At 40.4% G+C, this 25,235-nt stretch overlaps 1 protein-coding gene across 1 annotated transcript in view; it reads left to right on the top strand.

Annotated features, from left to right (window-relative positions):
- Positions 1-25,235, top strand: part of FBXL7 (F-box and leucine rich repeat protein 7) — a 419,359-nt gene that overhangs the window by 109,080 nt on the left and 285,044 nt on the right. Inside the window, exon 2 of the mRNA XM_082836181.1 lies at positions 5,615-5,704. Within this exon, the coding sequence (XP_082692307.1) occupies positions 5,615-5,704 (90 nt within the window). The remainder of the gene's footprint in view (positions 1-5,614; positions 5,705-25,235) is intronic.

Below are 25,235 nucleotides of genomic sequence, written 5' to 3'. Positions count from 1 at the left end.
TTCTCAGGTCTGGCTGTGCTTCCCCTGCAGCCCTCCGCGGTGATCGCTCTTGTTCTGGCTATAGAAGCATCACATCCGCTAAGCGGACTCCCCTAGGCGGGTCCCCAGCGGACGCTCCTCTGCTTGGGGTCCTGTCGCTGCCACAAGGGATCCCAGGCGACTCCAGGAAGTCGCACCTCCGGAGCTCCCTGAGTCCAGCCAGATTACCCTGCAGCCTGACGTGGCCATGCGTCTGGTTGGTGCTGGGGTGTCTAAGGGCGATGATCTCCGGTGTGCTAATTCTAGGGAGCGAGGTGACAGCACCCCTCTGTGCCCAGAGCTGCTCTTTATCTAACACACCACCCCCTCTCTCAGAGGAAGCCCAGAGAGAGAAACAGGATGCAATCTGGGTATGTCTTACCTGTGCTTCCCTTTTGCCTGGTCCTTTCCAGTTATTTCCCTAGGCTGGGCTTCCTGCCCCATCTTCCCACCACCTCCCTCTGGTCTGGATTTCCCTTATGTAAAACTCCAGGATCGAGCCTGACAGGTCTGGCCCTTGATTTGCTAAAGGAGGTGAGATATGTTGGCAGTCCCTTCCTAAGACAATAACTTAGCTCACAGAAACATTGTCACACGACAGATGTGTTTCTGACTATTAGAAACCAAGTATCCCCTTGTTCTTTCCTTCTGAGTTCCTCCTGTGACAGTTCTTCTGTAAGTGCCCCCTCTCCTCCTGCCCACAACACACACACCTTTTCCCTTTCCACTTGAACTCACTGGGGAGATGGTTATGCTTCCAGAAGCGAGGCAGAAGAGAAGAGCATATTAATAGTATCCAAAATATGAAACCCACTACACTAAGGTTTATTGAGTATTTTCTAAATGCACTCTCCTAAGTGATATATCTGCATGATTTTATGTAATCTCACCCCACCCTGTTTATAGCTGAAAACACTGAAGCATCGAGGGGTTTTATCATTTGCTCAATACTAGTAAGTGGCAAATCCAGGTATAAACCCCGGCCTCCTGACTCTAGAGCCTACACCCTACCCACTTAACTGTACGTGAAAGCTGGTTACAAGCTGTGAAACCAGATTTAATACAAGATTATATGTAGTTGATCCTCACTATTTGTGGATCCCATATTTGCAGATGGGCCTACTAGCTGAAATTTATTTGTAACCCCAGAAGGGGACTCACGATGCTTTCATGGTCATCCTCGGATGTGCACAGAGGGTGAAGAATTTGAGTGGCCGGGCGTGCAGGATCCCAGCTGAGGTTGAGCAAGGCTGACTTCTTGTTTCAGCTCTCATGCTGCAAGTAAGGGTCCTTATAGTCTCTGCAGCACCACGTGTTTCACATTTTTATGTTTTTATTGGTGAATTCACCATTTGAAATGTGTAGTGCTGAAGAGCTAGGTGTCTAGAGTTCCTAAGTGCAGGAAGGCTGTGATAGGCTTTACCTGTGTTAGGTCAGCTTCCTTTAGGCTTGAGTCGCAGTGCTGTCGGCCTTGAGTTCAATGTTAATGTATGAACAGTATATGTTAAGTAAGGTGTCTGTATTTTCTTTTCTTTTTTAAAATTTTTTTATCTTATATTGGAGCATAGCTGATTAACAATGTTGTGTTAGTTTCAGGTGTACAGCAAATTGATTCAGTTATACATATACATGTATCTATTCTCTTTCACATTCTTTTCCCATTTAGGTTATTACAGAATACTGAGCAGAGTTCCGTGTGCTATACAGTAGGTCCTTGTTGGTTATCTAATTTAAATATAGCAGTGTGTACATGTCAATCCCAGACTCCAGGGTGTGTTTAAAAACATGCATAAAACAAGTTTACGTATTGATGGGTTGACAAAAACGTGATCAGAGGCTCACAGACACCTAATCCTGTGTTTCCCCTCAGAGCAAGGATTCCCTGTTGTTAATTCAGTGTTTACAGAGACTTCATGGAACTTAACAAGAATGGACCGTATCGATCTCTCTGTTACCTTGCTTTCCTTAATTAGTTAATTCATTAAATACTCAGACATTTAAGAATGCTTTACTTATCAAAAGGCATACATTCTTAATGGAGGTGATATCACCCCCAAGGGGACAAAAGTTGGTTCTTGCGGTAGAGGGGAGTGAAAATCTTATTCTTTTTATATAAAAAGGAGATATATATATATATACACACACACGCAGTACATCTGTGGTATTACAGTTTCAGTTGGAGGGTGATAAGGAAAAATGTCTAAAAAAGTTTCCTTGGAGGGAGGGCAATCATGAAACAAAGGTTGAGACACACAGTTGTAGGGCACAGTGAATGATATGATGAAGCATCTAAAGTATTTACTGGACTATGCAGCACAGCATATGCGCTCAGTGTTAGCTCTTTATTAGAAAAATCATTAATAATAGTATTTGTTTCCCCAATCTTCTTCCCTTTCTTCATAGGCCAGCATTTCCTATACTGCAGATCATGGTCTTCTGAGGGATCTGCCCACACATTTTCAGATCTGTCTGAAAATTTCTCCTGAAATTTGTTGTTTTCTTTTGTGCTTTAATTTTTATGATGATCTTAAAGATGATGCTTGCATACCGGTCCTCTTTGTAGCAGAGTCCTCCCACAAGACTTCATTGCCCAAGTTTGCACCTGGCTTTTAAGGAGGGAGCTCTCCTTCAGTGGTTATAGGCCAGTAAGGGATAAAAGAAGAGCAGACTGAAAGCACGTGAATGATATAGTCAGAGCAAGTGAGGGCCAACTGACGTGCACCCTGTTGTAGCAGGAAGGACTCCCCAAGTTCAAGTGGGTGGAAGTGGTGGGTAGGGCGAGTCCCCAGAGGGCCGGGCTAGTGTGGACATGCCCAAACCAAGAGCCCATTGGCTTCAGGAGCCAGTGCTGTATTTACGTTTTCAAGGGCAATGTAATCTCAGCAAAATAACATCATCTGCCAGGTTAAATTAATGCTGTTCATTTGAATTTTATGGGTTTTGTTGTTTTCATGTCCAATTCGTTAGTTTGTTTTGGTCTTATTGTTGAATCAAATCTAAGGCAGATGGAGGTCATTTCTAGTTTTCCATTTGTGCATCACAAGTAACAATATAATAAAAATAATTTCTATAAGTTAGTGGTGCACAATAATTTTTTTTTTTTTTTGCCACATTACAGTAGTATTTGCATGACTCAGGTTTGAGGAACGACCATGGACTCGTAGAATCATAGACTATTTGAGCTGCTGGGAATCCCTTAGTCCAACCATCTCCCCTATCAGATGTCAACACTGAGAAGTGAATGTCCAGGGTCAGAGAACAAGGGAGCAGCAGACTGAGGTCAGAGACCAGGTTGACATACTTCTAACTAGGTACCAGGTCCAACATGTCAGCCCCCACCAAGGGTGAACCATGGCAGATAAATGGTGCTGCCTGACTCATATAAATGCCGCCACAAAGGCCTGACACATACTGATGGAGAGTTTCTGCACTGTCTGCTAACTCTGAGAGAGGAGGATGTGAAATAGGCAGAAACGATGGGAATAACAGAATTGTTTCAGAGCCATAAGTTATAATGAGCAGTGGTGAGAAGCAACAGCCATTGAACGTCACTGCTCTGGTGATATCACCCATGAACTTGGATTGTTCCATTACTCTGAACATTAGCAAACAAAATCCTGAAGCTCTTTCAATTGAAGCCCATTTGTGCTTTTCTACTTTGTCCTTTTTATAGACTATAAACTCACTCTACCTAACTGGGGTGTGTACACTATGCCGGGAAGACTATTGGAAAACAGTGTTTCTCAGCTTAATGGAAGAGTTTAGATCATAACTTGTGGTGTGAAAAGAGTTCATCTGGGATGTAATTGGTTGGTGACTGTTTTAGTTTTCTATTGCTGCATAACAAATTACCATGAATTTAGCAGCAGCTTACCGCAAGATATCTATTATTTCACTGTTTCCTTGGGTCGCGATTCTGGGCTTGGATCAGCTGGGTCTTTTGTTCAGGATCTTGCAAAGCTGCAGTCAAAGTGTTGACCAGAGCTGCTTTCTCATGTGAGGTTGGGGTCTTCTTCCCTGCTCATGTGGGATTGGTAGAATTCATTTCTTGCAGCTGTGGAACTCATGGTGGTTTGCTTCTTCAAGACCAGTAGGAAGGATCTCTCTCCTCTAGGCTCTTTAAAAGGGTTTACTTATGTATTTAGGTCAGGCCCACCCAGGATAATCACCCTTTTGATTAAAGTTAATGCTATAGGAAACTTAATTACATCGGCAAAATCCTCTCACCATTGCCATGTCCTGTTGCTTAGTGGCAAATTGCAAGTTCTATCCATACTCAAGGGGGGCAGGTTACCAAGGGCATGGACACTGGCTTAGCCTGTCCAGGTTGCTACAACAAAATACCATAGACTAGGTGGCTTATAACAACAGATATTTCATTCTCACAGTTTTGGAGGCTGAAAAGTTTGAGATCAAGGTGTCTAGTGAGGACCTGCTTCCTGGTTCGTAGACGGCCATATTTTCCCTGTGTCCTCATGGTAGAAGGGGCAAGGGAGCTCTCTGGGGTCTCTTCAATAAGGGCACTAATCCCATTGATGAGGGCTCCACCCTTATGACCTAATCACCTCCATAGGCTAATCACCTCCTAATACCATGGCACTGGGGATTAGGTTTTAAGATATGAGTTTTAGGGAACGTAAACATTCAGCCTGTAGCAGGTACCATGGGGATCATCTTAGAATGCTGTCCACCATGGTCATTGGCACTTCCCTCCTGAGGCAGTGAGTGTGGTTCATATTTGTAGACTTTCATGTGCATTTGCAGAATGTCTGCAATATTAATGTATATGTTCAAATTAAAATTTAGAAGAGTAGAAACTCAGTTGTGAGCTGAGGTGAGGTTATTTAGACCAGGGTTTCTCAACTTCAGCAAATTGATGTTCTGGGCTGCATAATTCTTTCTCGTGAGGTGCCGTTGTATACGCTGTAAGATGTGGAGCAGCATCCCTGGCCTCTACCCACTAGAACCCAGTAGCACACCTTCCCCAGTTGTGACAATTAAAAATACCACCAGTCATTACCAGATGTCCACTTGAGGGAGAGGCACCCCCATTTGAGAAGTCCTGCATTAGAAAAACAAAGTGGGTTTTTTTTTTTTGTTTGTTTTGTTTTAATGAAGAACCCATTAAAGCAGGGAATTTGTTTTTTAAGGTGATGCAGCTGTTTGGAGCCAGCAGGCTCTTGCTCCTTGGCTAATGCCTCATTCTTAGATTTGTCTTTAGCCTTTATTAGGAAACGTATGGTTTATAGTTGCAAAGAAAAACTTAATACTGTAGATGTGTTTCCCACATGGACTCTCTTATCCACATGTATGCCAAAACAAGATTACGTTATCATATTTGACTATGTTTTATAATCTTGTCTGAATTTATAGTCAAGCCATATTATAATAGGGCTTTAGTTCTACTATGACATGGGTCAGATATTTCCCCAAAGATATTTAATGCCTAAGGCAAGGAACCTAATGAACTCCTTTCTTGGTATTATGGCTTCTTTCTTGGAAACAAGTGATATGGCTTGGTAAGGGATGGAGTGGAAGGCACGGTCCAGTGCTGAAATTACAAAACTCAAAAGCTGCTCGTTCCTGTTTTCTCTAGGCAAAGGCAGCTCAAGCATCTCATCCGACGTGAGTTCAAGTACAGATCACACGCCGACCCAAGCCCAGAAGAATGTGGCTACCAGTGAAGGTAGGCATCTGCTCTTCATTATCTCTTGCCCTCTGGTCACAGTGCTGGCTGTGTTTGGAAGACACGTAAAAGGTGTGAGTTTCAGTTCTGTTCTACTGAGTGGAAGCATATGAGATTCTTAAATATGAGAAGGCCAAGGTTTTCCCAGGTTTCTTTTTTGTTGCATTGCTGTCACCATCTACTGAAGTTGTTTTGATGTGGTTTAAGGTAAATGCTGTTATTTTGTGAATATATAACAGGCTGACTTTTGGGAAGTGTTTATGAATGACATATCTTGTTTTTCAGTATGAAAAACATTATGATTGTAAAATCTTTATGCTGCAGTTGAAAGTTCCTGCAAGAACTTTCAAAATAGGCACACCTGGAATTCAGGATTTTGATAACGGGAAGGTCATAGTCATGGGATTTGTAGAACTTGAACTCTTCCCACTGCCTGGGGAGTAGGAAAAGAGGTTTGTTTGATTCTTTCAAGAGTAAGTGAAAAGTCCTGCTTGTCAGAACAAAGATTGGTTGCACTGATATTCTTGATAAAGAATTTGACTATATGTAGTAGCACATGTTGGAATTTAATTGCTTCCCAGTAGTTGAGAAGCTTTTCAGTTATTACTTACTCGTTTGAGTGTGGAAATCATTGTTTCTATTGTAGTTATTTAGTGGAAAGTTGACCCAATTATGGAATCGGCTCCTTTTATTTTAAGGTGAAACACATTTAAATGACTTCTTTTCTGAAGAAGAGTTCTTTCTAAACGCATTGTTGAATGAAGGTCCATGGAAGACACGAATGCCGTTTATCATGAAAGACTTGTGAGGTGTCAGCCGATTTTCTCACGACACTGTATAGAGCCTGCTTTCCTAGTGTGCAGGGTGTTGTGGAAACACCATTTCCAGTCTTTGTTTCAGACGCTTAATTTCTGCTGCTTGTGATATCGGGAAAGGCACTCAGAGCCTGATGTTGGTCATGTCAGTTGTTTGATGGCTCTTGATCTGCACTACAGGGTATGCATTAATGATGATGCTTTACTTCTGTTGTGTGTATCTTCTCTTTGGGTATTCTTTGACGTGGTGTGTTTCAAATAAGAATTATCTCCTCTGGGTTAATTATCCCCAGACTGACGGATAAATAGCTTTTACAACTGGATTGCATTCCCTTGTGTTTTGTGCCTTAGCGTTGTTTTTACCAGCATTCTGTGGCAAACAGATTGGGGTGTTCTCCTTAATGGAGTGAAGAATCAGGTAGCAATCCAGCTTTAATTTTGTGCCTGTTCATTCAAATATGGGGATTAGATCATTCTTGAAATTCAGTTAAGGTAATGTGCAAATCGGGTAAATTGATTTTTAGACCTTTGCTTTGATTCTTAAAAGCCAGAGTGGAAATCACTTCCATTTAATTGATTTATGATCTGCTCTAATCAGAAGTCTATGTTTTGTAAGATTATCACTTCTTTCCATCATTATTTTACAGTCACACTTGTCACAGTAATTTGTCTAATTTGAGTGGCTGTGAAAATAGAAAGTTAAAAGTATGTGAAATAATTCTTCCGGGTTTCCCTATCCGGATTTAAGTTCTCTTAATATTTTTTCTCCTTTTCAAAAATAGAAAATACAAAAATATATGAGCTCTGTTGCAAAGGTTGGGGGAAGGGGCCATGGGATTTCATGCATTTTAAAAATGTCTGGGGCTTCCCTGGTGGCGCAGTGGTTGAGAGTCTGCCTGCCGATACAGGGGACACGGGTTCGTGCCCCGGTCTGGGAAGATCCCACGTGCCGCGGAGCGGCTGGGCCCCTGAGCCACGGCCGCTGAGCCTGCGCGTCTGGAGCCTGTGCTCCACGACGGGAGAGGCCACAACAGTGAGAGGCCCACGTACCGCAAAAAAAAAAAAAAAAAAAAGTCTGCTTTTATGCTTCAAAAAAAAAACTATATAACTATGAAAAAATTTTTCATTTTTGTTTTGCCATTTTCTTAGGAAGATCCTTTTGGTGTAGGCCCTGTCAATGTTTCATACATTTTGGTCACAGTGCATTTTCAGGAGAGAAAAATGGGAAAATGTGTGATGTTCATATGAAACAGAATTTTTAGCAACTGGGCTAAATTGATACGGAGTTTTTTCCGAACTCGTAAGTGGAAGAACCTCATCGTTATGAAAGATGCTATCCATTTTTTGCTTATCTAAAAAAATTTTTAAAGAATGTGTTGTTTGGCTATTTATTTGCATGAATCCATTTTGCCACTGTTTTTCAATCAGTGAAAATTTTAAAATATTAAAAAATGAATTTGATGTGGGTATTAGTTACATTAAAATGTGTTTCAGGGTTGTTTGCCACAGAATGGTCTCATATTATGGGTCTAGTTTTTTCCAGATAGAAGCATAATAGACAGTGCTCAGTTTCTCAGTGCACAGGTGACAGAGCCCAGGTCCACCTCTCAGGACGAGCAGTCAGGACATCACATGTTCTGACCTCCACAAGGTGGATTTACCTGATGGCATTAACGGTTCCTCCTACCGGAAAACACCTAGGTAACCACTGTATGCAACACACTGACAAAAGAAAAGAAAACAGAAGGTGGACACAGATTTCTTACACACGCTAAACAAGAGCACATTTAAAAATGCTTCTTTGATTCTCTTTCCACTGTTTTCTAGGACTGTATTTAACCTTTGCTATTAAAAAGCGTATTGGGTAAGTTGTGTGCCTGACTTTCTGGAAGCTGTATGATTATGGTTATTTTCTTCAGTTCTTTGATCTTCTTATGATTTTTTGCCTCTGAATTCCTGGGTATTGCCTTCAAGAAGCACAGGGAGGATCCTCAGTTTAAGGGTCTGCGTGATACTGAGTTCTAAACATGGTATCTTTTGTGGAGGGTAATATTCAGTTTTCCTGCAGCTTTTGAAAACCGTGACCATACCTGTAACAGCTGGGATGGAAGCATTTGGAGCAGTGTTGGACTTCTCCCTGATGGGCTGGATGAGGAGGTGTTGTATCAGCTCCCTGGGTGGTGTGTGTGTGTGTCTGTGTGTGTGCACATGTGTGCATTTGTGTCCAACCTCCACAGGGTAGCTGATGGCCCAGGCACCATCTATAACTGGGAAACATGTGGGTAACCACTCTGTGCAACGTATGCTGGGAAATAAACTGAGGACCTGGGAGTGGAGGGAAGGGAAGGACATACAACATGCACTGGCCTGGGGCTGGCAGCAGGAACGGCGATGAGCTGTCTTATGGGGGAGATGACAATGTTCTAAAATTGGATTGTGGTGATAGTTACACAGCTCAGTAAATTTACTAAAACTCATTGAATTTTACACATGAAAAAGGGTTTTGGGGGGCCGCTGCCTGACCTTCAGACTTATATCTAAACCATCACAAACCATTCTTTTAATATGCTGCCTCCCAACTCTGAGAGGTGAGAGGCTGAGTCTTGGCCAGTACAAAGTGCAGGGCTGGAGGCTGGAAGCTTCTCCTGAGATGCTCTGGCCTTGGGGCCAGAACTGGCCTGAAAGCCATGATGACAAATCCCTGGACCAGGAGGGTTCATAGCCCAGCGTGTGGTACCCTGTCAGAGTTGACCTATTGTATGTGCATATTCGCCCATGAAGCTCTGGAAGGCGGGAGAGCTTATAGACCCACAGATTTCCCAACCTTTTAATTAATTAATTAAGTTTTTAGCTTTTCTTGGATAGTTGTTAACCTCAGCTCAGGTTTTAAACATGTTAGCATCACTCCCAGTCAGATTCTTTGCTAAGGGCTTATGTCTTTGCTGTCTATCTCAAATTGCAGCGATCCAAATTGCAGCGGATCCACCCATGATCCACTTTGGGTCATAAGGCTATTCCCCTAGGATGGTGGGCCCAGATGATGATACAATTTGATTTTAATCCAAAAGAGAATGGCATTTTTTACCTGATGGTAGTGTTCTGTTCCAAAATCTCATGCAAAACTTTCATGAGTCTTAATTTGTGACTCTAAAGCCACACCCCTTTCAAGGAATTGGCAGCCTGCAGTGCTTTCTCTCTGATACGATATAGGCTTTCTTTAAGATCCATTATATTTCTTGTGACAGTTGAAGTTCCTGGTTTCCTGATACTGTAGGGGGTTTGGCTTCAAGTGTAGAAAGCTGGAGAACTTTCCATTTTCTCCCAACAAAATCTGCATTCCAACATCATACACCATAGCTTCATTCTTTCCAGTTGTATTACTATTCTTTCTCTTCCATTTTTTTCTGTCTTTCTCACCCACAGGGTGTTTTCTCTTGTACTGGAAAGAATGGCCTTTGACCTTCAGCTCTTTGAAAGTCATGTCCAGCTGTGAGCAGAATCGGCTGGATTAAGTTAGATCATGACGAAGCTTCCTAGAAATAAGAAGCTGAGCTTGGGCTTCTTTCGTGGAATGGGCGAGGGGGGGCATGAGGGTGTGGCTTTAAGGGTGGCATCTCAACAACTCAGCCTTCTCTTGAGCTGGGGGAAAATGAAGTGGTTAGTTCAAAGGCCAAATGCAGTTGGCTGATGAAGAGTCAGCTTCACTCAGCTGCTCTTTAATCACATTCAAGTTTAGATACTGAACTCATGGACAACACAATTTATAGGTGTGATGGCTGTTTATACATGTTAGTTATCAAGCCGGACAGCCGTGGAATCCGAGAATTTTTAGAGCTACAAAAATTCTTGGCAATTTTCTTTTTTTTTTCTTTTTTTTTTTTTAACATCTTTATTGGAGTATAATTGCTTTACAATGGTATGTTAGTTTCAGCTTCACAACAAAATGAATCAGTTATATATATACATATGTTCCCATATCTCTTCCCGCTTGCGTCTCCCTCCCTCCCACCCTCCCTATCCCACCCCTCCAGGCGGTCACAAAGCACCGAGCTGATCTCCCTGTGCAATTTTCTGATCTACTGCAGTCATTCTACAAAGAAATTCCTGTGGCACAGAGAACTGAAGAGATTTGCTCAAGATTACACACCTAGTACATTGTCAAGCAGGAGTCTGACACAGTAATGTTTTGGTGAAAGATGGTCCAATTAGAAAAAAGCTCCGGACACGCAGGCCCTGCGGCCATGGCTCACGGGCCCAGCCGCTCCGCAGCATGTGGGATCTTCCCGGACCGGGGCATGAACCCGTGTCCCCTGCATCGGCAGGCGGACTCTGAACCACTGCGCCACCAGGGAAGCCCAAGAAAAAAGCATAACCTTTCAAAAAAGCTTTTGCCTTTGGAGCGTGAAGCTATTTATCTCTCATTTGTGCACCTGATCTCTTGCTGCCTATTTTGAGCTGGTTGCAAATCTGAAGCAGGCTGTTTGGAAGAGTTTGAGAAAGATTGTTGAGCCCCAATAGATCAGTCCTTCCAGTGGGAGGAGGGGAGCTGCTTCAAATGGCAAAAGGATCTCAACCTACTTGAGTAGATTCGCTTCCAGAGATGGAGACACTACCGTTGTCAGCTCAGGATTATAAAATAGCCTTTTAGTAGATTTGCATAACGTTGCTTTGTGAAATTGCCCATTTAATTAACTCCCTGAAAGAAGTTCATTTTAAAATGTTTCATCTGAAATGAGTTATTTAGGAAGAATTTGCGGTGATGTTATTTCCGTGAACCTACAATCACCAGTTTATTTATACAGTCCTGGGTTCTCATGTTTTCGGTGCCCAAATGCGACCAATTCCAAATGGAGTTATTTTGAAAATGTCCAGGCATTTGGCTTTGCTTTTATTCTCTTTGTCTTATGTTATCTTTTTACTTCTTGAATGTACTCCTCAGACAAAATTCACATGAATCACTCAGGAAGAGAAAGATGATGCTTTTAACTCAAGGTAGATTCTGTTTCCCAAAAAGCCTTTTTGACTATCCAACAAATTCAACAGACATTTCTCGGACACTTATTTCAGGCTCTTGCTAGTACTTCCATGAGCATTATTGCATTCATCTTTGTTTCATCGTCATACTTCTCTTGTGACGTCGGCATAAATGTTTCCATTTGGCAGATGAAAACAGGGAGACTGGGAAGAATCAGGGTGGCCCAAAGTCATGTAAAACTGGTGGGTAGCAAAGATAGGCTTTGAGGGCTGAGTGCTAAGATTTATTCTTAATGCTTGTTTTGTAATTGTCATGCAAAAAGTAATGAGAATTTCACACTAGTCATTGTTACAAGTTTATATCAAAGTATATTTTGAAAGTACTTATGAGAAGTACCTTTTCAAAAGCCAACTCATAATCATGTCTAGATGGCTGACATTCTGCATGGAAACACTTTTGTGTCCATGTATAGTCTAGAAAATGACTTCAAATCCTTAGTTATAGAAAGCAAAAGTCAAGATTCCAAGTTGCTTTTATACGGCACTGTTGAAGGCTTAGTTTTCTGGTGACCAGAACTGTGCCCTTAACAGACTGCACCAGACAGAGTTAGGGTTTGAAGGTGATATGTCAGTTAATCATGATATGGGGTCTATAGTGTATGTAATATAAAAGTACTGAATAGTTGTTTTGCTTGTTTTCCCTTTAAAACTGAGCGATGGAACGATTCTTAAATTGGAAATGCACACAAGTGATAGATACCAATCTCAGACCATGTGCCTTGGAAGACTGGAAATGTACCTTGAAGCAGTCTATTACAGTTGAATGAAATTCTATCTATGACACAAGAGCAAATAGATAACATAGGAAGAGGAATATAAAGAACTGGAGAAAGAAAATGATGCTGAAGAAATCTCTTTTGAAATAGTTATAAAGGGACGACTTCCCTGGAGGTCCAATGGTTGACTCCGCGCTTTCACTGCAGGGGGCGCGTGTTCGCCCCTTGGACATGGAACTAAGATCTACATGCTGTGCGGCACAGATAAATAAATAAATAAATAAATTAAATAGTTATAAAATGACATTTATCCAAATTGGAAGGTAGGGTGGAGGACCTTATGGAGAGGAAGAGATTCCAAAATCAAAAACTGGTGTTTAGGAACTTTTATTCAGTATATGAGGAAGGTGATGACCGATTATTATAGAGCTTTGTTTTGCCTTTAAAAATTAAATTTTAAACTTAACTATCTCTAAAATTTCAGGATCATTTAGGAATGCTTTGCAAGGCTTTAGCTTTGAAGCTTAATGTGTTTTGGTAATTAAATTAGCACCTTACTGCCTCCCGATCAGATTTCCTTTATGGTTGAAGAGACTGCTTAATTGTAACTTAGGTGACTTTTGAAAAGCTGCGCCAATTACATCTGGCGATTTGAACATTTTATAGATTCAATGTGCCCGATTTAGTAAGGAAGTCACATTTGCCTCTGAGGGTTAGTTTAAGCAGAGGCAACCTCATCAACTCAATATCCAGAAAGTGGTTATGTGAGCCTAGAAATGTACATTGAAATGATAAATACCATCTCAGACTCAAGAAATAAGTTTAATTTCTTGTGGGAGTTATCTTCCCAAATGAATTATCCAGAATGGCAAAAATGTCATTTAAGAGTCTCAGAAGGAAATTACGTTTCTCTGTGAGTGTGTATATGTGGGGTGTGTGTGTGTGTGTGTGTGTGTGTGTGTGTGTGTGTGTGTGTTTAAGGACATTTTAAAGTAATACTTGAGACAGCCAGAGTTTCTCAGATCTTCAGTATTCTAATCTCATGTGCAAAATTCTATGTTTATTTCCTTCACCTACATCTTGTAACTTGTAAAAAAGCACTCAAATAATCAATATATTTCAAATATAGACATTCTGATTCATCTAAGTACAGCTAAGTGTGTTTGTAATAAAAGCTTGGATCATTCTTAAGATATCAGTAATTTCACTAGATGGAAATTTATAAAAGGATGTAATCTAGGTTCAAATACATTTGTTTAGGCACTGATTGGGGGCTACAAAATGTATGTTAGTCACAAACTGGTAGCACAGAGAATGATCCCTACCCTTCTTCTACCTGAAGAAGTTTCAAAACTAACTCTGGGTTTAATGGATTTAAGTGGGGCATCCAACCTGCAGCTCTTGAGTCTCCATCATTCTCTAACGCCATAAACCATCATCCTTCACAATATTGCTAGTAGCTATTTTGGTTCCCTGAGGAATTTGATTTTATGACAAGATCCACTGCTTCCAGAACTTTCACAATTACTGGGGGAAATAAACACCTATGAAACAGTTAAATAGTAGTTTGGGGTAGTATGGGATTGTGTCCCAACAAGTGATCTGAAGAAGTGCTCTAGCTGGAGGAGTTGGGAAAGGCATCCTGGGAGCCCGGGACTTGGCTTTTGCTGTGTGGGTAGAAGGTGGAGGATGGAGAGGGTGATACAGCATGGCATGTTAGATTGTGACGAAAAATCCATTGGGGCTTACATGGGGGAAAGGGAGACTTCCAAACAGACCTTTCTCTGGCAACATTGAATAAGGTCAGAAAGTGCGTTGAACGCCACTCTTTCACTAAAACGGTTAGTTATGGAGTGGCTGCACACTCTTTGTATTAGGTTTTCCGTGGATCCCATATAATTGGGGTTGTCAGTGACCAATAGGCTATCATTCTGTGACACTGTACACCCACCATCTTTGTTTGGGTTATTTGGAAGGTTTTACACTCAGTAACCAACTTCTGATATCATCTCAGGCAAAGAAAGAATATGGAGGAAGTTGGGAACCAGCGTTTTAGGACAAATATCCTGATGTTGGAAATATTTGCCCTTTACAGTCATGGACAGAATCTGACCTTAAAACTCGGGTTAACATGTCTGTTTACTTCCTCTTTGACCAGGAAATAACTTCCTGAGGATAAACTAACTTCCTCAGGAAGTCCCTGACTTCCCAAGGCTGTTAGGCTGATTAATAAATGAGAGAAAAGCACTTGAGTTGTAAAGGACATTCCTTTACATTCTATGTATTCCAAAAAAATATAGAAAACTCACATTATGGAGGGAATAATATACAAGTAATTTAGAAATTCTTTGTGATCATTAAGAGGCGATTGAAGAATTGTTATAAGGATGCAGTCTGCGGGAAGCAGATAGTAATACAGTCAATAATTATAAATATAACAGGGGAGTTTTCAGCTGTTTATAACCGCTACTGCCTTCCAGGGTGGGGTGAGGACATTTGTTCTTCCAAATAACTGCATGTGTTTGAGTGAGTTTCCCGATGTGGGCTATAGAAAGCTAGATTCCTCTGCACAGTAGAGATTCTGAGCTTCAGAGGAAGGAGACACAGGGGGAATCCAGGGGAGGGAAGAGGGAGATGATGGGAAGAAGAAGAAATAGTGGAACTGGGGAGATACTCCAACAACTTGTGGGTTAGTGGTGCCCAAAGTGACGCTGTCCTGCGTCCCTGAAAATCGCTAGTCAGTCTTTACCAAACTCACAAAATTCTTGGAAGGAGGGAATTTCCTATAGAAATCAGTGATGGACTCACTTTTGAGACTGTTCTCTTGCCTTCTTTGTAGTCACTCACCTTACACAGATACAGCTAAAGCCAACTTCTAAAGAATCCATCAGCGAACTCCCTTACCATTAGTCCAAATTTAAGTATTCTATTATGTTTATCTTCTGTTGTATATAACAGTATTTTATATAACTTATAGTGACTTATGCAGCTTATATTACCTTTTCTCTTTTGACTCTAATTACAAACTCACTTTGTTCTGATTATTAACAATTATTATTCTCTTTTTGATCTTTGGCTTTTCACAACTTCTGTGAAAAACCTTTAAGCATCTCCTTTGCCCTTCCAGCCCTGTCCTTCAGGCTATAAAACCATCCTTGCTTTCTGGCCACAAAAGAATGTCCATCCTATTTTCTTTTCTTCTGCCCAAGACACAGAATAAGTCATGCCCCAAAGAGTCTGGGGCCTTTTATTGGAGAAATATATTCAAGACATAAATCTGGGAATCAAGCAAAGGGTTCCTGCTGCTGTGGGCTTACTTTGAGGAAAGTTAGAGCAGGGGTAAAAGTATGTCTTAAAATCACAGTACACACTGATTTTACCAATTTATAGTATTTTATATTATAAATCATTGCTCTATACATATGTTCTTATAGTATGAAATTTCATTTGCTACTAAGATTTTTCTACTACTCAGCAGCCAAGCCTATCACCTTTGTTGGGCTGCCCCATCAGATCTCCAGATATGCTCAGATATGCATGCACTGTAGCAGTGACAAGTAATAAACTACAGCTCAGTCGAGATGTCAACTGCATAAGAATTTTGTATTGCTTCAATTTATACCTCCAGGGTGTCCTTCCTGCACTAGCTTGAACTTCTTTGAGGAAAGAACTGTGTTTTATCCAGCTTTGTATATACCCTGCGGCTACCACAGTATTTGACATGTAATAAACATTTAATACATGTTTATTGAATGAATGACTGGGTTGTTAGTCAAGATTTTAAGGAGGAGTAGACCTCTTGATTAACTTTCCAACTATAGTCATAAAGACCGTACCGACAAAAGCTGTGCAGAACCAAAGTAATATGTGAGAAGCATAGTTACTTTTTAGAAAAAAGAGTAATGCTATTGCTTAGGGAAACTTGAGGCACATCCTGGGAATATTTGCTCTCAATGTGTTTTCAGCTGCCTTTTGTGTTAAAGCGATGAACAACTTTTTAGAGCAGAGTGGGCATGTTGAAAGGAAGATAGAACAGAGAATATGTCTAGTTTCTATGTTTTCATATGCTTTGCTGCTTTAAACCAAAAGGTTAAGTTGTCTGAATGCTAGCTCTATAAACAACCAGTTTCTCACAGAAAGTTTTTTAACATTTTAGATCAGCAAATGAAATAAACTTAGAAATCTAAGAATTCTAGGGCTATTCAGCACCCCTCCCTGCAACCTCAATTTTCAGGGACGGGGAAAATATGTTCTTTCCCCTCACCACCTTAATTTTATTAAATCCCTTTTTAATCTCTTTTAACCTCAGTACATTGAATTGTTTCAATTCTTCATTTACTGACATCTCAAAGTACCAAATTAGAGGCTGTGGTTCTTTAACTGATGAAATTGGAGAAGTAAGTTTCATTTTATTGGCACAAAATATGGCTGAATTGGCCAGTTAACAAACGTGCTCTTATTCTCTGGGTTCACTGACTTGTTATGAAGAAAATGTTAGAAAAACCATTCCTAAAAAAGAAAACGATATTATTCTTTACTTTTTTTAAAAGAATTATCCTAGAACCAACCTTGACCTCAGATTATCTTTTGCCAGCTATGTTCTATTTCCTAGAAACTAGGAAACTATAAAGTTCAGATGTTTTGTCTTGCTGGATTGGAACTGGTCAGGATGGAGATTGGGAAGTGAATTCATCCAATCGCAGAGGTTTACAGAGCTAAATTCTGGTTAATGGATGTATGTGGAAAATGAAGTTGGAGATTGAACTCTTCATTTAATCTGAATGAGAGGGGAAAAAAAACCTGTACAACAAAAATTTTGTGATTTTGTAACTCCCCATATATATGTGACCCAAGTTACATAGCTTTAATTTTCTTCTCTGTGAACCAGGAATAATAATATTATCTACTTCATGTGTTGGTCATGCGGATTGAATTTAAAAATTATATTCATGGGCTTCCCTGGTGGCGCAGTGGTTGAGAGTCCGCCTGACCATGCAGGGGACACGGGTTCGTGCCCCGGTCCGGGAAGATCCCACATGCCACGGAGTGGCTGGGCCCGTGAGACATGGCCACTAAGCCTGTGCGTCCAGAGCCTGTGCTCCACAACAGGAGAGGCCACAACAGTGAGAGGCCCGTGTACCACAAAAAAAAAAAAAAAGAAAAAAAAATTATATTCAGTGTGAGTCCCTCTGCATATTAGCTGGTTTCGCTTCATCAGCTTAATCACATTCACTTTACGTAAGTTCCATATCCAACCTTGTTCTGGGACAGGAGGACTTAGTATGGAAAAGTCTCCCCTAAATGAATTCAGCATAATTATTATGAAAATCCCAATACGATTTAAAAAATATATATATTTATTTATTTTTTGGCTGCATCAGGTCTTAGTTGTGGCATGCGGGCTCTTTCGTTGCGGTGTGCGGGCTCTTTGTTGCAGTGTGTGGGCTTCTCTCCAGTTGTGACATGCAAGCTCATTAGTTGTGGCACGTGGGCTTAGTTGCCTTGCGGCATGTGGGATCCTAGTTGCCCCACCAGGGATCGAACCGACGTCCTCTGCGTTCGGAACCACTGGACCACCAGGGAAGTCCCCCAATATGATTTTAATTTTGGAACTTGACCAAATTCTACTTTCTTAACCTAGAAGAAAAAATCCAACATCTATACGTACCTAACCATATGTGCATGATGAATTCAGTTCAATTACATATGTATCACAGTATGGATGTTGAATTACTTATATGTGGAACTCATTCGTTGAATTAATACATGTGCATGTGAGAATATCCAAGAAAAATTTTGGAAACGCGTACTGAAAGTACCATTTCCTTAGTGTCACGAAAATATATTCTGCATTTACAGATATTTACGAAGTGTGGTATGGTGGAGCTTGGTGTAATGGAACAGAGAGCTTAAGGTAGATTGAGTTATCTGTGGCCATTTAGGATATGATAAAGATGGCATTATAGTTGGATAAGAGAGATAAGCCTTGTCAGTATTCCTAACAGGAAAATCAGCTTCTCATTTTAAAAAAAGGAACATGGAGAACCTAAGTTGTTCCTGATGCCAAAATAAATTCTTGATGGATGAAAGATTTAAATGTTCAAATTATATATAGATGACTTCTTTTATGATCTTGGGGTAGAAGAACCTTTCAAAGCATAAAAACAGAAGTTGTCATAAAGCTAAAGGAGACCACCAGCACATTCATGGGGTAGTTCATGCCGTATGGGGTAGAAAATATCTTGATATTGTTCAAAATATTTATCTTTCTATTAAGCTAAGTTCATTGCAGGTTTCTTTTTTATTGCTGGACCTCTCAGAGCTTTTGATGTGTTAGTCTATGTTGTTAATCTTCACGTAGCATATTTTATTTCTCGAACTTCTTTTATTACACCTCACAATCAGAAAACACTGATACATGTGAATTGAGAGCCTTAAAAAATGTATACGTACTTTGATCTAGGAATTTCACACTAGGAAATTACCTTACAAGTCTGAGTGTTATTTGTAGTTCTAGTTTCTTAACTTTTATCATATAAACATGTTGGTAAAATATTTTATTGAGACAATTGTGTGTAAAAGTCCTGTTAAGCTATTAAAAACATGTTAGCAAACAATGTTTAATGATGTAAGAAAACATTTATGAAGAATGCAGATTATGAAGCATCATTTCTTATGTGATCCCAATTGTCCTTAGGATCATATTCTTAAAGGAAAACGAGTGAGGGGACATATTTCAAGGTACCATCAAGGGTTATCACTGAGAATCAGAGATTACATACCATACCGTTTTATGTAAGGGACTTGAGCATCCATAAATTCTGGTATCTGTGGGGACTCCTGGAACCAATCTCCTGCAGATACTGAGGGACAACTGTAGGTTTCTTTTTTGTGTTTTCCAGTATTGTCCAACTTTTCCACGTTAAAGAGGCAATTTATAGAAAATTCAATTTGATTCTTTTTCTGTAAGGGTGTGAATGTCTCTTTGGTCAGTTTTTTCTTGTTTTGGAATTTTGCTGAATGTGATATGATCAAAAATTCAGTTCTTTGATTTTTTTCACTGTTGGTTAATATTTTTGGGTAAAGGTCAACCTTGCTATTTTTTTCCTCCCTGATGCTCAAATATGCATTCAGCCCCCATCTAGCCCCCATCACTTGCTTTCATGGACTTTTTATAATAAGTTTTAAAAGAATTTTCTATTCTTAAAACTTCTTTCCATTAGTTGAACACACTTCTAACAGTTTTTCTTCTTTATTTACATTTACAAACTAAGGCTCCAATACATTATTATTTTTTTGATGATGTGTTAATGTAGGGTTTGTTTTGAATTTTATTTTATTTTTTATACAGCATGTTCTTATTAGTTATCTATTTTAAACATATTCGTGTATACATGTCAATCCCAATCTCCCAGTTCATCACATCACCCCCCCCCCGACCCCCCCGCTTTCCCCCGTTGGTGTCCATATGTTTGTTCTCTACATCTGTGTCTCTATTTCTGCCCTGCAAACCGGTTCTTCTGTACCATTTCTCTAGATTCCACATATATGCATTAATATACGATATTTATTTTTCTCATTCTGATTTACTTCACTCTGTATGACAGCCTCTAGGTACATCCACATCTCTACAAATGACCCAATTTCGTTCCTTTTTATGGCTGAGTAATATTCCATTGTATATATTTACCACATCTTCTTTATCCATTCATCTGTCGATGGGCATTTAGGTTGCTTCCATGACCTGGCTATTGTAAACAGTGCTGCAATGAACATTGGGGTGCATGTGTCTTTTTGAATTATGGTTTTCTCAGGGTATATGCCTGGTAGTGGGATTGCTGGGTCATATGGTAATTCTATTTTTAGTTTTTTAGGGAACCTCCATACTGTTCTCCATAGTGGCTGTATCAATTTACATTCCCACCAACAGTGCAAGAAGGTTGCCTTTCTCCACACCCTCTCCAGCATTTGTTGTTTATAGATTTTCTGATGATGCCCATTCTAACTGGTGTGAGGTGATACCTCATTGTAGTTTTGATTTGCATTCCTCTATTAATTAGTGATGTTAAGCAGCTTTTCATGTGCTTCTTGGCCATCTGTATGTCTTCTTTAGAGAAATGTCTATTTAGGTCTCCTGCCCATTTTTGGATTGGGTTGTTTGTTTTTTTAATATTGAGCTGCATGAGCTGTTTATATATTATTTTGGAGATTAATCCTTTGTCCATTGATTCATTTGCAAATATTTTCTCCCATTCTGAGGGTTGTCTTTTTGTCTTGCTTATAGTTTCCTTTGCTCCAATACATTTTTTAATATTCTAATTCATTCTGTATTCATGTACATCGAATATTTATAGAATGCCAGGTATTGCACATGCAGAAATGGGGATTCTTTGGTGAGCCAAATAGACCTCACCTTCTGGAACTTTTCATCTTGTAGGGACTCAGATATTATATAATCTCAGAAATAAATTACATGCTACATGCTGAGAATATATTCTTCAGTACATGCCTACAAGTAAAAATTTAAGCTGAGGGTCTGAATGATGAACAGGAACTAGCAAGGTAAAGATTTGTTTGAACATAGGTATGCGGGGAGGTGTGATGGCAGGGAGAGTTGTGTTCTGGTTGTCTGTTATCGTGTAACAAACTACCCTAACACTTACTGCATTTATTTCCTGTTGCTATTGTAACAAATCACCACTAAACCTATTATCTTACAGTTGTGGAGGTCAGAAGCCCTCCATGAGTCTCAAGAGGACTAAAATCAAGGTGTTGGCAGGGAGGTGTTTTTTCCAGAATCTCTAGGGGAGAATCCACTCCATGTTTTTTCCAGCTTCGTTCATGGCCTCTTCCTTCATCTTCAAAGCCAGCATCATAACATCTTCAAATTTCCCTCTGTCTCTCTCTGTCCCTCTGACTCTGATCCTTCAGCTTCTCTCTTATGAGGACCTTTGTGATGACTTTGGATCCACCTGGATAAACCAGGATAATCGTACCATCTCTAGATCTTAATCACGTCAGCAAAGTCCTTTTTACCACATAAAGTAACATGTTCAAGGTTCTGGGGATTAGGATGTGGACATCTCTGGGGAAGTCATTGCTCTGCTTTTACATTTAGTTACTTCAAACAACAGCCATTGTCATGTATTTCACAGTTTTATATAGAGGTTTTTAAAAAAATTATTTATTTTATTTATTTATTTTTGTCTGCGTTGGGTCTTCGTTGCTGCGCGTGGGCTTTCTCTAGTTGCAGGGGGCTACGCTTCGTTGCGGTGCACGGGCGTCTCATTGTGGTGGCTTCTCTTGCTGTGGAGCACGGGTCTCTAGGCACGCGGGCTTCAGTAGTTGTGGCTCGTGGGCTCTAGAGCGCAGGCTCAGTAGCTGTGGTGCACGAGCTTAGTTGTTCCGCAGCATGTGGGATCTTCCTGGACCGGGGCTCGAACCTGTGTCCCCTGCATTGGCAGGTGGATTCTTAACCACTACGCCACCAGGGAAGCCCTATTTCACAGGGTTTCTTTTCCCCAATCAGACATTTGGACGGGGCTCGACTGTAATTGTTTTGCTCCATGTGGCATGGACTGAGGTCACTGGTGGTATTCAGCTGGTGAATAGGCTAGTCTAGACGGTAAACAATGTGTGCCCAAACTTTGCCTAGGATGGCTAGACTGTCAGTTGGAGAGCCTACAGCTGACCTCTCTAGCAGGATGTTTTCAGGGTAACCAGACTCCTTATGTGGCTGTTCAGGGTTCCAGAGTCTTTCAAGAGACAGGAGTGGAAGCTGCCAGTTTAAGTTCTGGGCTCAGAAATAACACAGCATTTATTCTGCCATATTCTTTTAGTCACAGTGGTCACAGAGTCATCTGGATTTGAAGGTAGGGGCATTGACTCTACCACTCTACCACCATGGGATGAATGTTGATGTATTTGCAGTCATTTTTATATATATATATATATATACATATATATATATATATGTATTTTTAAAATATAAATTTATTTATTTATTTATTTTTGGCTGTGTTGGGTCTTCATTTCTGCACGCGGGGTTTCTCTAGTTGCAGTGAGCGGGGACTACTCTTTGTTGCGGTGTGTGGACTTCTCATTGCGGTGGTTTCTCTTGTTGCAGAGCACAGGCTCTAGGTGCACAGGCTCCAGTAGTTGTGGCACACAGGCTCAGTAGTTGTGGCGCATGGGCTTGGTTGCTCCACAGCATGTGGGATCTTCCCAGACCAGGGCTTGGACCGGTGACCCCTGCATTGGCAGGTGGATTCTTAACCACTGTGCCACCAGGGAAGTCCCTGCAGTCATTTTTAGTCTTTAGGATGGATGGGTGGTGATGCATGATTCCATGAAGAGGGACCGACCTGTAGAAAGACCCTGGACCTAGAGGAAGCTGAGGGCTTCCCTGAGCAATGGCCCGTGTGTATTTGCAAGACAGTGACAGAGGGGAGAAGGGATGACATCAGACAAGTGGGCACGGCCAGTTCTTGTAGGACCTTCTAGGCCATGTGTAGATTATGGATTTATTCTAAGAGCAAGGAGGAGCCCCTGAGGACCATGAACAGAGACAGACCTGCTCTGGCTGCTGTGTGACCCTGGGAGTGGGCAGTAAGGAAAGCCCATAAGATGTCAGTTGTGGGCCAGGTAAGAAATAACAGTACTTGGGACTAGTCTGGCTCTGACCCATTTTCAGTCACGTTTTTTCCTAGTAGCTTATGACAGAGGAGTGATAATCAAGTGTGCTCAGTGATAATCTGTGAAACATTTGCTTCTATCAAAGTAGATGTAGAAATTAAGAATGATTAGAATCCTTTGTAACGACTTAATATGCTGCAACATCCAAAGGGATGCTCATGGGCTTGTAATTTGTACATCTGCCTTTTAAAAAAAAAAAAAAACTTTTGTGTTTCTCTTCATTTTTGTTGCATTTTACAAAGTATTCCTATGAATTGGAAACGTGAAAAAAAAAAGTCCTTTCTAACGCTTAGATCGAGAAGCATCTCCTCAAGACACAGTCTCTTACTTTAACACATATATCAGTCTGTTAAAACCCCTGATATTGTGCTCTTTCATAAAATCTTGTCAGTATTTATTTGTCATATGTCTAGTATTTGCATTTTAGAATTAAGTGTTCTCTGGTTGCATTAAGCATGCAAGACTTTTTGCTCATGGTGACAGGGGCGAATTTGTGGTTGGCAAATATTAGAAAAAAAATAGATTAAAACAGGAAATCATTTAAAAATTAATATGTAGGCTAGAAATGTTTTCTTTTAACTCAAAACATATTCATTTGTTTTCCAGTCTTTTGAAGTTAGGTCAAAACCTTCTCTTTGGATACGTGACTACTGATTGGATTTCTGCAGTGTTTTTCCTTGCATAGATTATTTAGCAGCATATCCTTTATGATTTTCAGTTTTGATGTCTTTAAACTTGGTAGGATGAAATATACTTCTGTTTTTTCAAAAGTAATGGATCCAATAGAGAGACTTGGGAGGAGTACAATTTAAAAATATGTTATATAATTAATACTAAATCTACATATTTAAAACTAGAGATGGTACATTTTAGTTATGATAGAAGGAGAACGAAGCAGAAATGTTTCATTTTTGCACGTATTGAATGCATAAATGACACAGTCTTCTGTCTCGGCAGACAGAAAAGATAGGTGTGATGGGTCACCGAGCTCCTCAAATGCTTTATTCTCATTCTGCTAATAAAGAGCATCTGATAAATTTAGGCACTCTGCTGATAGTTTTATCCCTCAGAAGTTAGAAAAAGTAATGACGGTGAAGATTATAAAATAAAAAAAGTAAAGAATGAAATTCTGATAATTGCAACCCTTTCCAATGAGCAGAATTTGGAGGCAGTGTGAATGGATCTCATATGAGCTTAGATTTTAAAGCCCATATAAAAGGGATAAAGACAGGTGCAGAATCAAGGGAAAAGTAGTACCAAAGCTTCAGAAATGGTGTCAGTGGGAGGAGCATCCCAAATGAGCTGAGGCAGACAAGAATGAAGAAGCAGAAAACTACACAATGGTACGTTGTTTGAAGTTTGTAAGAAGGTGAAGTGGGAAACTTGTCAAAGAAAGCATAAGGCAATGACAGAAGATAGTATCATTTAACAGGTAACAGAGGGAAAGCAGAGCCACAGATGCTGGTCTTCAATTCTTTCAGTAGCAAGGAGCATGTTTTCATAAACGCTGAAAAGCATACATGATAGCAACAGCTAATCTTTCCACAGTGCTTACTCTGTGCCTTACTCTGTGCTTACTCTGTGGTTCTAAATGTGTTACATATATTATCTTATTTAACCCCCAGAATCAATGAGGCAGGTGCTATTATTGTTACCAAACCAAGCCTTACTCTGTGCTTACTCTGTGGTTCTAAATGTGTTACATATATTATCTTATTTAACCCCCAGAATCAATGAGGCAGGTGCTATTATTGTTACCAAACCAAGCCTGGGTCCACTTGCCTGACTCACAGCAAAGGCAGTCTACTGACACTGGGTTGTGATGAAGGAAAGCACAGCATTTATTGCAGGGCCAAGCAAGGAGAACAGGCAGCTCATGGTCAAAAGATCCAAACTCCCCAGTGACTTTTGGCAAAGGGTTTCTAAAGGCAAAGTGAAGGAGAGTGTCTCAGGTTGCCTGATCAGCTCCTGAACATTCTTCTGATTGGTTGGAGGTGAGGTAACCAGGTGGTATTTTGGGAGTCAACATCATTAACCTTCTGGTTCCAACCAGTCTGGGGTCTACATGCTGGTGGTTAGCAGTTAACTTCTTCCACCTGATGGGGGGGTTTAGTACCTGCAAAACAACTCAAGAATATGGCTCAAGATATTATCTATAGCCCTTGAGGAGGAACTAAAAGTCCTTGACTTTGTTTAATGGCTAAATATTATCACTTTGTCTTTCTTGACTGCTTTCCTTTGTTTCTGTATTTTCTCACTTCTCTGATTAAA

Source organism: Leucopleurus acutus (assembly GCF_964270905.1).
Source record: "Leucopleurus acutus genome assembly, chromosome: 3".
Classification (NCBI taxonomy): Eukaryota; Metazoa; Chordata; class Mammalia; order Artiodactyla; family Delphinidae; genus Leucopleurus; species Leucopleurus acutus.
Note: the sequence above shows the minus strand (reverse complement) of the source record. Positions and strands in the feature narration are given on the sequence as shown.